Here is a 12,051-nt window from a genome sequence, read left to right as displayed (position 1 = left end):
AACCGAACAAATAAAATAGCAACAATTTTTAAACAAAGCCTCTAATACACTTTTTTCCATTAAAAAATCTTCAACAGCGTTAAAACGAAAAAATAATAATTAAAATTAATAAGCTCATTAAAATATAAATACATCATATCAAAAAAAAAAAAATCGTTTCTTTTTCCCCTGTTGCCAAATACATTTTTTTAAATGAATTAATGCACTTACCATAAATAAATAAATAAATAAATAAAATGTCTACTTAAAGAAATAATTTTCATTGTCAAAAAAAAAAAAAAAATCGTGTTCGCATATCTTTATGTAGAAACATAAATGACTTCGAGTTTATTCCCCGAAAACTAAATACCTAAATTAAAACTCTAGCGTGAAACTAAAAAAAAAGTCATATCAACAATAATTATTTCGCAGTTAAAACCATAGCTGCGGAGTCGGAGTCAATCTCATTTTGAGATAAAGGAGTCGGAGTCGAATATCCGAGAATCTTAATCAGTCATTTGTCCTCCGTGTATAAATTTTTGCCAAAGCTACGAAGTCAGAGTCGAAGTCGGGGAGTCGGAGTCTGATTAATTGTCGAGCACAGGAGTCGGAGTCAGGTGCCCCTAAGTTTTCAGAGTCGGAGTCCGGAGTTTGGCGTCAAGAGCTATTTCCAACAAAATTTGTTTGAAGTAAATCCGCCTTCAAGTACGGAATCTACATTAACTTTCAGTTTCCCCGTAGGCGCTAATGTTAGGGATTTGAACTGTTGAAATCAAAAAGATATTTTATATATAAGTTTTTTATCAAAAGCTTTTTCCTACAAAGTTTGTTTGAAGCAAATTCGCCTCACAGTTCGGAATTGCCTTCAATTTCCCCGTAGGCGCTAATGTTAAGTTTTTTGAACTGTTCAAAATTGAACAAAAAATAGTTCAAATCAAAAAGTGAAGCCCCCCTGTGTCCGTTTACCTTGTCGTGGTGGGGGGGCTTGCGGTGTGGTGAGTTCGGGGCGAGCTCTTGGGAGGAGTCGTGAACCCCCAGTTGCTCAAACAGAATATCGGCGGGAGGGGATTTTTCTCCCTTCCTTCCCTCATCACACTTACCAAATGCGGACGAAAACCCCTAAGCCAAGGCGTGTCAACCGTGCCGATGGCTGCGTGGTACCGGGGGTAGTCGGTGCCTCAAACGGGAGACTTCAGGGATAGCAGGCGAACCCTGTCGTACGCAGCCTTACCTCTGTGTGGGGGGCTACACAGGGGTTAGACCCCATATTTTCCCCCTAGTTCTCTGGTTCGTTTATGGATGAAAACTCAAAGAACACTTCTCCCCCTTGTGGGGAGCGTCAGAATGAATCGTATACCTCCGCAAAATATTTCGTTATCAAAAGAAATGAAAACCTTACATTTACTGCTGTATCTCCTTTTCTAATCAACAAAGCTCTTGTAAATCTAATCGGCGAATTTAAATCAGTAAAAAAAACACGAACAGGCGAGCTTTTGGTCGAAATAAAAGATAATAAACAAGTTCAACTCATACTAGCTATTAAACAATTAGGTCCTTATCTTTGCACAGTTACAGCCCACTCTACATTAAACTTTTCTCGGGGAGTAATTTCAGAGCCAGACCTTCTATTCACACCAGAGAAGGAAATCCTAGATGAAATGAAGGACCAACACGTAAGTGGAGTGAAAAGGATCACTATTAAACGCAATGGCGTAATGCAGAATACGAAACATGTCATTCTGACCTTTAGTACGCCTATCCTCCCTTCACGTGTCAAAGCTGGATATCTCTCATGCCCTGTTAGACCATACATTCCTAACCCGCTACGGTGCTTTAAGTGCCAGCGCTTTGGGCATTCCAAGCTGTCATGCCGTGGCACAGAAACTTGTGCCAGATGTGCTGAGGCCGGCCACGATAGCAATGAATGCTCAAAGGAATTCAAATGTGTCAACTGCAAAGGAGATCACCCGTCCTACTCTAGAAAATGCCCTAAATGGCTCTCCGAAAAAGAAATACAGGTTATCAAAACTACTCAGAACATATCATACCCAGACGCACGAAAAATAGTTCAGTCTCGTACACCTCTATCTGGACTTTCATATGCTGCAGCAGTAAGAAAAGTATTCAATTCCACCGGTACACAAACAGATCCTCAAATCATTACAATAACCACCACTAAATCAACTAACTCTCCTAAATCAAAAAATAAACAGCTCAATACTCCTAAGCCTCCACAAAAAAATAATAATGAAATTCAAGTACAAAGTACACAAATCCCAAGTACAAGTTACTCAACTAAATTAATTTCCAACAAACCAACTGATCAAAAACAAAAGAAAACTGTAGAAAAAAAGAAATTTATTCAAACGCGCGCAAAAATTGGGGTAGCCTCTAAACAGAGGCCCCCAAAATTTTATAATTTTAAGAAAGAGGACTTTTTACTTTCTAGTAAGAAAGTAAAATTAACTAAGTCCCAAATCGAAAAACTCCAACAACCTCCTCCCCAAGAGGAGGACGAGGATGTCGATTTTGAAGATCTTCCGCCATCCGACGATGAAGGGTGGATGGACCATCCTCTTTCTTGAGTTACCTTTTCTTCTTCTGGCCGTTTCTCCTTCCTTTTCTCTTCATGGCCCTGAGCATTCTTTCTTGGAATTGTCAGAGTTACTCGCATAATGTCACGGACATCAAAGATCTTGTCGAATATCACCAACCGGCCATATTCTGTCTGCAAGAAACATTTCTGTCCCCTGTAGATAGACCGAGGTTGAAAGGTTTTGAGATATACCGCAAGGACTGCTTGTCAGGTGACCGTCGTTGTGGAGGAGTGGCATTGCTAATCAACAATGATTATGCATCTAGCCAGCTCAATACCAACACATCCCTGCAAGCAGTAGCTGCGCGCGTTCACCTTCACTCGCTGTTCACAGTTTGCTCTATATATATTCCACCTTCTTACGACTTGAGAAGCGTGGAGTTGCAGACATTGGTTGATCAACTTCCTCCCCCATTTGTCATCTTGGGGGATTTTAATGGCCATAATCCTCTCTGGGGGAGCTCAGACTCTAACAGCAGAGGTCTAATTATTGAAAACTTTATTGAAGACAACGATCTATGTGTTCTTAACGACGGTGAAAATACCTATTTCCACCTTCCTACGCAAACCTACCATGCCATCGATCTTGCAATTTCCTCACCTTCCTTTCTGCCACTTTGGGATTTCCAGGTGCAGGGTGGTCTCTACACTAGTGGCCACTTTCCAATCAAAATAACATATACTGGACGCTGCAGCTATCAGCAGCATCAGCAAGGCCGTCTTCGCATTGATCTAGCTGATTGGGCAGCATTTACCCATTTGGCAGAAATAACATCGGAAGACGTGACTGACATTGATATTGATGTAGCGGTAAAGCGAGTAACCGACATCATCTTAAACGCAGCGAACGCTGCTATACCAAGAACCTCTAAAGGCAGGATCAAATATCCTAAGCCATGGTGGAACTCTGCTTGCCAAGAAGCTCAGAAGAAACAAAAAAAAGCATGGAACACATTTCGTCGATACCCGACCACACAAAATCTTGTGACACTTAAACGAGCTCGTGCTGAAGCTCGTAGGATTCGACGGAAAAGCCAGCGGGACTCGTGGCAGGCCTATGTCAGCACAATCACGACGTCCACCCCGTCCAAGACTGTATGGGGTAAAATAAAAAAAATCGCTGGAAACTATAGCATATCTTGTGCTCCAATTCTGGAGAAAAATGGTCAACTTTTATCTGATCACAAAGAGGTAGCTGACTGCCTGGCGACTCACTTGGCTGAAGTCTCCAGCGCAAATAATTACTGTTCTAAGTTTTTAGCTATTAAATCTCATAAAGAACGAAGAGTTCTTGATTTTAATTCAAACATTATTCATCAATACAACACAAAATTTACCTTTCATGAAATAAATATTGCTTTACAAAAATCGAGAAACACATCACCTGGCTCTGACGAAATACACAATAGCATGTTAAAAAATCTAAGCAGGTCTTCATTAGAAAATATTCTGCAGCTTTTTAATAGAATTTATTCCGAACATAGATTCCCAAAATGCTGGAGTCAAGCAATAGTTATCCCTATCCTTAAACCAAATAAACAATCTGATAAACCTGAGAGCTATAGACCTATAGCTCTCACTAGTTGCCTATGTAAACTCATGGAACGGATGGTAAACGCCAGACTGATGCACATTCTGGAGTCACACCATCTCATATCCTCATTTCAAAGTGGATTTAGGCGTGGCAGATGCACAATAGACAATCTAATTCTTCTCGAAACATCAGTAAGAGAAGCATTTCTTAAACGAAAACATCTTGTGAGCGTATTTTTCGATATTGAAAAAGCATACGACCGTACCTGGAGGTATGGGATCCTCAAAACCCTGCACGAGTATGGGTTGCGAGGTAATTTACCGATATTTCTCTCCAATTTTCTGAAACATCGTTCTTTTCGTGTACGCGTCAAGTCTGTTCTGTCGGATACCTTCATTCAAGAAGAAGGAGTACCCCAGGGCAGTGTACTAAGCGTAACTCTATTCATTATAGCAATCAATAGCTTGATTGTCCAATTGCCTCCCGCTGTAAAAGGTACCATGTTCGTGGATGATTTTCAAATTTCTTTCTCATCAACGAGCATGAGTATCGTTGAAAGACAACTTCAAATTGCAATCAATAAAGTAACCCAATGGGCGGAAGAAAATGGCTTCACTTTCTCTGCTCAAAAAACATTCTGTATCCACTTCTGCCGAAAAAGAGGCCTTCACCCTGACCCAAATCTCCTCCTCAATAATCAACCAATAGCTGTAAAAGATCAAGGAAAATTCCTTGGTCTCACACTTGACAATAAACTAAAATTTATACCGCATATACAAGAGTTAAAAAAGAAATGTTCATTAAAATTAAATATCCTTAAAGTCTTAGCGAACACTTCTTGGGGTGCTAATACTGAGTCTCTGCTAAGAATATACAGGGCTTTGATACGCTCAAAACTTGATTACGGATGTCAAATTTATGGTTCCGCTGCTAAAACCTATCTGAAAAGTCTGGATCCAATACATAATCAAGCACTACGCATCTGCACAGGAGCCTTTCGAACTTCGCCTATCAACAGTCTTCATATCCTTGCACACGAACAATCTCTAAACAATAGACGCCTCAAACTTTCTTTAAATTTTTACTTCAAAATAAAACCTTGCACTAATCACTCACTACATCTCCATATTTTTAACCCATGTAATGCTGCTTTATTTCTAAACCGGCCTTCGATGACCCCAACATTTGGGATCCGAATGCGTCGGGTACTCTCAGACCTGCAGCTACCAGATTTTAAAACCGTCAACACAATAAACCTAATTGAACCATGGTGCGAAGTCATACCTTCTATAATTAATGATTTATCAGAATTCCCAAAACAAACTACTGCAGACACAGTTTATCAACAAGTCTTTAATGAGATCAAAAGCAAGTATTCTGGTTACAAACACATTTTTACTGACGGATCAAAAGCAAACAATCACGTCGGCTTTTCAACAATAATTAATGATCAAGTTACGGCAGAAAAACTAAACACATCTTGCTCGGTATTTACTGCAGAAATAAAAGCTATTTTTTCATCGCTACAATCAATAACCCAATCCGTCTACAAAAAGTGGGTGATATTCACTGACTCCAAGAGTTCAGTGGAAGCCATCACTCACTGCAATAATAATAGCCATCCTATAGTCATCCAGTCATATCTTTTATACAAAAACCTTATGCAAAATAATTTTGAAATTACCTTTTGTTGGGTCCCTGGTCATGTGGGTATTGCAGGCAATGAGGCAGCCGATTCAGCTGCCAGAGCTGCAAGTATCCTGGTCGATAATAGTGTCCCTTTCGATGATATCAAAAACGCCATCGTTGTAAGCCTCAACACGTATTGGCAGGGGACGTGGAATTCAGAAATCGAAAATAAATTACATTCAATCCAGCCCTCCACTAGAGGTTTCGGATCATTAAATATCACCAGGAGAGAACAAGTCTTATTAGCTCGACTTCGCATTGGACATACGAGATTCACCCACAAATATCTCTTATGTCATGAACCAGTTCCAACATGCATTACATGTGATGTAAATCAGACAGTGTTGCACATTTTATGCAACTGCCCAAATTTTAATCGAATTCGTTATAAATATTTTAATAATTTTAACCCATCTTTGAAGGAGTTGCTGGGGGATCCACCCCATCGCAATTTGTACTCCTTCCTCCAGGAGATTGGATTCTCCTTTTTAATTTAGTGTTTGTCTGGTCATTATGTGATTTCGTCCTTCCTTTGTTTTTCAAGATATTTTTTCGCCCATTTTGTCTTTATTTTCAAATTGTTTAAATGTTTTTATCGAATGCACTTTTTTAATATTGACACTTGAAGTTTTATGCTTTCTCCTTCAAAATATGCTTCTATTTACTATATTCTTTAATAAAAAATAAATAGCACATAATAAAATATCGTTTGGCGCAGTATAGCCCTCAAGGGCTCTTGCGCCATAAAAATCAAACCAACCAACCAACCAACAAAAAGTGAAGCATGGGAATGAGGTGCAGCCATTCAATCCAGTGGTGCTGCTATTGAAGAAGATATCAACACCGTCCAACTAATTATTTACAGGGTTCAGTCAATAGTCAGACAGAAAATGTTATTGATCTGTGTGTCTTAATAAATCAGGCCTTCAAGTTTAGTCATAAATGCAGCATTGCAAGTAACAGAACCAGTAGAATGTTTGGATTTATCAACAGGGATTTATCAATAGGTCTATTTCAAACAAATATAAGAAAGTTCTTCTGCTTTTTTATAGAAGTTTGGTAAGTCCTCATTTGGTGTATGCTGTTCAGTTTTGGTCTCCTTATCTCAACAAAAATATTTTTTTACTGGAAAGGGTTTGAAGAAGGCTACTAGGCTAGTAAGAGGACTTTCAAATTTCGATTATGATACCAGACTTAAAAGGCTTAATTTGTATAGTCTGGAGCGAAGGAGAATCAGAGGAGACATAATTCAGTTTTTTTAATATATCAAAATAAAAGATGTTGATGGGTAGGCCCGGATATACGTACCCACAGACCCCGCAGTGAGGGGAGGAGCACGACCTTATAGGGTCCATCGGCTCAAGAAATTGAAAAAAAACTTGCACTAAGACTTATTAACCTTTCAAATATACACTGTTAGCCTTTGGGAAAGGGCCCTACAGATTTTGTTGCAGGGGAACCCAAAATTTATAGATGCGAGCTAGCGAGCTTGTTAATGTTTTAACTTGATACGCAGAAAGCATCAGGAAAAGGGGTCATTGTTTTAAGATATTCAAATCTCAGGTTAATCTGGAAATACTACTTTAGTAGAATTGTGGGCACTCGGAACAGCTTACCGGAAGAGACTGTAATGAGCAACAAAGTAGATAGCTTTCAGAGGGCCATTGATCTTCATTGGGGACTAATTAATGGACCCTTTTTACTGTTTGTCAATGCTTCCTTCAACTTCTCGCCTGTCGGTATTTTGGTTCAGTATTCAGTGTTAGTGCTATAGAAACTTACTTTATTTAATAATCCCTGGACTTTATCTATATCATGAACATGCGTATGGCTTATAAAGACTTATGACTACAAGAAAAATGCCGAGAAAAGGGGAAAACAAAAAGAGAATGAGTTTTCACCACGTTTCTGATAAGGAAACGAGAGGCTTAAAATCATAAAAATACGAAGTAGCCCATTATTTTTTTACAACTTTTCTCAGATAAAAACTTTCGAAGGACCGTTAAGAGTGTAAGCCGCATCAAAGCAAGTAGTGCTAATAGACGCCGTAGAGCTGGAGTGGCGTCAGGTGAATAGGATCCATTGACTAGGACTAGGACCAGCATACCTGGGCTCAAAACCTGTTCCTAGTCGTTACATTTGTATTAAGAACATTTGATGAAATATGAAAAGGATATACAATTAAATCTCTGCCATCCCCATCCTGCAACAACTGCTAAATCCTTGGGTGAAGTAAATTCTTTTTGAGCAGGTAAACAAATAGGGCTGACTGTTTCTGTGAAATCAACAGGATCTTGTAGCTTAATTAGTGCTATGTCATTGATGTAGGTTCTATTTTTATAATCCGGGTGCATTACGAAGTGACCAACGGGAACTAGATCTTGACTCGATTCAGAATTATGGGCTCCCAAAGCAATTCCTACATCAGCTTCAATTTCCCTGAAAAATATGAAACGCGGTATATTCTCTCCATAATACATTAATATTATAAAATTTAATTTATTGTTGTTTTCAAGTAAATACTGAAGCTAAGTCCCCTATCTGAAGCTAACTATGTCATTAGTTGCCTCAACAAAGGAATGATTTCAAAATAGACTTGCTTGTCGCTTTGAATTCTACGAACATTCTTTTACTATTCAAAGATTTACAAATGAAAATGCAACTAAACATAGCTATTTTTTTAAGTTCTTCGTTAGCTGCATTTTACTATGGATTCCCCCCCCCCCTTTCTCTTTGTTTTTAAAGATGCGATGTTCTTGGTTAACTTCGCTTAAAATCATTTATTTCAATCTACTTTTTTATTCTGCCATTCTTCCAAAATTTTCCTATTTTTTATTAATTGATTCCGTTTTGTAATTTTTCAAAGTAGTTAAATAATTTCAAGTTACTGTTCACGATATTTTAAAATTATAGTCGCTACATATTTTTCCACCATTTTTAATTTGTTAAAATAAAGTCCAGCTTTTTTTCGCTAGCGTTTTTATCACTTTTAAAAACTTATATTTATTAAAAATTTTTCTAAAGCCGTCTAGACGTTTCCGATTTCGCGTCATCATGAGTTATACAGGCTGTTTATATAACTGTACTGTGGTTGACTTAAGTTCGCGCATTTTTGCAGAAGGTCAAACACATGTAGCTTTAAGCCAAGTTAGGTCCCTAGAGGGACTAATTATCAGTAGTTTAGACCACCGCAAGTTACTTAATATACCTCACGATACAAACTCTCTCAATGAAATGACAAGGTTGCGAAATGTACCATCTTATAATCATAGTAACTAAGTCAATGAAAATTAACTAAAAGTGTAAAATAAACAAAATGATTAAATAAAAACAAAAAACCCGACTGCGTAAAAATAAAAATAAATAAAAAGAAAAATTTATAAGTACAGTAGTTTAGAATGTATTAAGTACTACTGAATAACTACACCGTTGAAATAGTTTTATAACCGTATACACAGGTAAGACAAATCATAAATTCAAAAGCATTATAGAATGATCAACATTCGGGGCCCATTCAAATTTAACGGGGTTCCTTGAATCAGAGAGGAATGGGCCTCGACTGTTGATCCTTTTATTCTACTTTTGAATTTATGATTTGTCTTAACTGTGTACAGTTATAAAACTATTTGAACGGCGTAGTTATTCAGTAGTACTTAATACATTATAAACTACTGGGCTTATACACTTTTCTTTTTAGTTTTTTTTTTTTGGTTTTTACGCAGTCGGGTTTTTTGTTTTTATTTAATAATTTTTTGCATTAGTCCTTGGCGTGATAATAAACAGTAAATCCTCATTTTAACGCTGCAAAATGTTTAAGTTATTTTGGAACATTACGAATACAGTGGCCGCCGCTTATATGAATCACGTTTGTTCGAAACTGTTTTGATTCCATAAAGCAGCTAATTCAACAAAGCGGCTAATTCGATAAATCTGGATTTTTGTTCTGTTTTTAATGATTTGATTCATTAAAGCGGCTGATTCAATTAACCTGCATCCACTGTATCTCAAAAGTATTCATTTCATTTGCTGCCTATTTAAACAATAACATTTTGGTAAAATTTCCCATCAATTATTATTTTGTCCTATAATAAATATCACAATTTTGAAGGGAAAAAAACTTACTTTTCAATGCAATGGGAAGCAGTCAATATATATTGTCTGTTAATTAAAGTGCCACCACAGAAAAAGTCATTTTTGCCATTCTTTTCTTTCACTAAAGCAACCTGTAATTGAATAAAATTTCAGAATTACTTCAAAAGAGACATAGTTCAGTCAATAAGTGGACAAAAGAGGGGTGTATCGTACATGGAATATGCGAGAGTTTTTGACTCGGAATATTGTAAGGGGAAGGGCGGATCCAGAAAATTTTCAAGGAGGGGGGGGGAGGGTAATTTTTTAACTAACCTCTTACTGCTTATCTGATTTGTGAGGGGGGGGGGTGCCACAGGATTTTTATATGAAACAACTAAAACATAGAGATTTAACCAAGGTGTCCCGAAAGTGCTCCTTTCTTTTTCGGAAAGAAGTATATTCTAAGACTGTATTTCAGAGCTTCAGTTTCGTAATAATTCCAAAGGAACATTTTGACCGCAACATCATCTAAGTTCGACTAAAATTGCGCTTTTTTGAAACTTCACTTCGAAAAATTACCAGAGAGTCACTGAGCCCACTCTTTCCCTTAACATGGCCTGAGATGTATGAAATCCCACCTTGTGACCTACATTTTGTAAAATTCCCGGGGGAGGATTCCAAGCATCGCCAAAAATTGTCCAAAATGACCTTTATTAAACTTAAATTCCAAAACGTTTCTGGAAGAGAGATTCGAACCCTATTCCTTCTCATCACATAATCGATAAGATTCTACAATTGCATTGTAAGACTTTAATTCAGAAAAATTTGCCGATGCAGTTCCCTCAAGGGAGGGGTGATCGCCGTCCTTGTGTATCCGTACCCCTTGTCCTTCCTTGTGTAAGGGGTAGTTAGTAAGTAAAGAAATTAAAAGTTCCCGCCCCTAGGGAGTGATCTATAGGCACGACCGTCCGAAGCTTAGACCATTGAGAGATGGACAAGCCATTCTATTAAGCTGCTATTGTATGGTCTGAAGCAGGAGTAAAGGCGACAACTTTTATGACCATGGAAGAAAGATCAAATAGTTTCGCCGCCGTGTACCACGTGACTGAGAACTTTGGGATTTCGGCGTTTTCTTCCTTTGTCGCTATTCTTCTAGAGCGCAACTTTTAGAACCATTTTTAAATCGGTATAACTCAGCAACTTATTGTAGAAATTGAAAAAAAAAAAAAAAAAAAAAAAAAAAACACTTATTCCTGAATCAGTAAACTATGCGCATGCGCTGACAGAAAAAAAAAATGTGTCAAAACAGTTCAGACGGAAGGTAAAAAATTAAAATCAACTATTCAAATTCCTACGAGATTTCGTGCAGCTTTTCCGTGAAAGGACGCAGTCACGTGACCTCCCCTTACTTTCCCCCGTGAATATTCCTTCGTCAACAACTAAACCCACTTGCCGTATCTATGTGTTAAAATGATCTAAGGTCTGAGGGGGGGGGGCGAGCGGGGCAATCGTCCCTGGTACCACTTTATTTCCGTGTACCACAGATGCACAGTCATAGACACAAAGAAAATAGAGAATCATTGCAATGATTCTCTATTTTTTTTTTAGTGCACAAAAATCTTCCTTTTCCTTGGTCTCCAAAACATTCGATCGTTTGTATCATTGAAGCAGATACAATTTTTGAGAATAAAACTGTTTAGAATCAAACAAAAGGCACTTCTCCTTTGTCTTCCAGTTCACACCAAATTTCTTGGTGCTTGCATGACGTGATCAGAAAAAGTTTTACGGGTTACATTGAAAAAAAAAAAAATTTTTTTTTGATCTGAAAGGAAGGGAGGGGGTGGGATTGTTGGCCAAAATTTTGAAACTTTTAGTTTAAAAAACGCAATTTTAGACTTTTTTTTTTTGCAGATGCTATGGGGAAAAAAAGTAGAGGGGTCTCAGCGGAAATTTCTAGAAATTTGAAGCTTTAAAAAAAACGGTTATAGACCATGTTTATTGGCGTTAGGGTAAGGGCCCAGAGACTTTCCGATTTTTTTTTTTTTTTTTTTTTTTTTAATAGATTGAAATCAATTCCTTGCGAGTTTTCGAGATTAAAGTTCCAAAAACGTATAAAATATGAAGATTTTATGGAAAGAGGATCTGAAGTAATTTCCCTGGAAATTTTTTCAAAATTACGGTC

General features: G+C 37.6%; 1 protein-coding gene across 1 annotated transcript in view; it reads right to left on the bottom strand.

Annotated features, from left to right (window-relative positions):
• Nucleotides 1-12,051, bottom strand: part of LOC129230073 (transmembrane protease serine 9-like) — a gene marked incomplete in the record, with an annotated part of 109,558 nt that overhangs the window by 28,505 nt on the left and 69,002 nt on the right. Inside the window, 2 exon segments of the mRNA XM_054864461.1 lie at nucleotides 7,978-8,237; nucleotides 9,921-10,021. Coding sequence (XP_054720436.1) covers nucleotides 7,978-8,237; nucleotides 9,921-10,021 — 361 coding nt within the window.

The sequence above is a fragment of the Uloborus diversus genome, chromosome 9 (assembly GCF_026930045.1).
Source record: "Uloborus diversus isolate 005 chromosome 9, Udiv.v.3.1, whole genome shotgun sequence".
In the NCBI taxonomy this organism is placed as follows: Eukaryota; Metazoa; Arthropoda; class Arachnida; order Araneae; family Uloboridae; genus Uloborus; species Uloborus diversus.
This window is presented reverse-complemented; position numbering and strand designations above follow the sequence as displayed.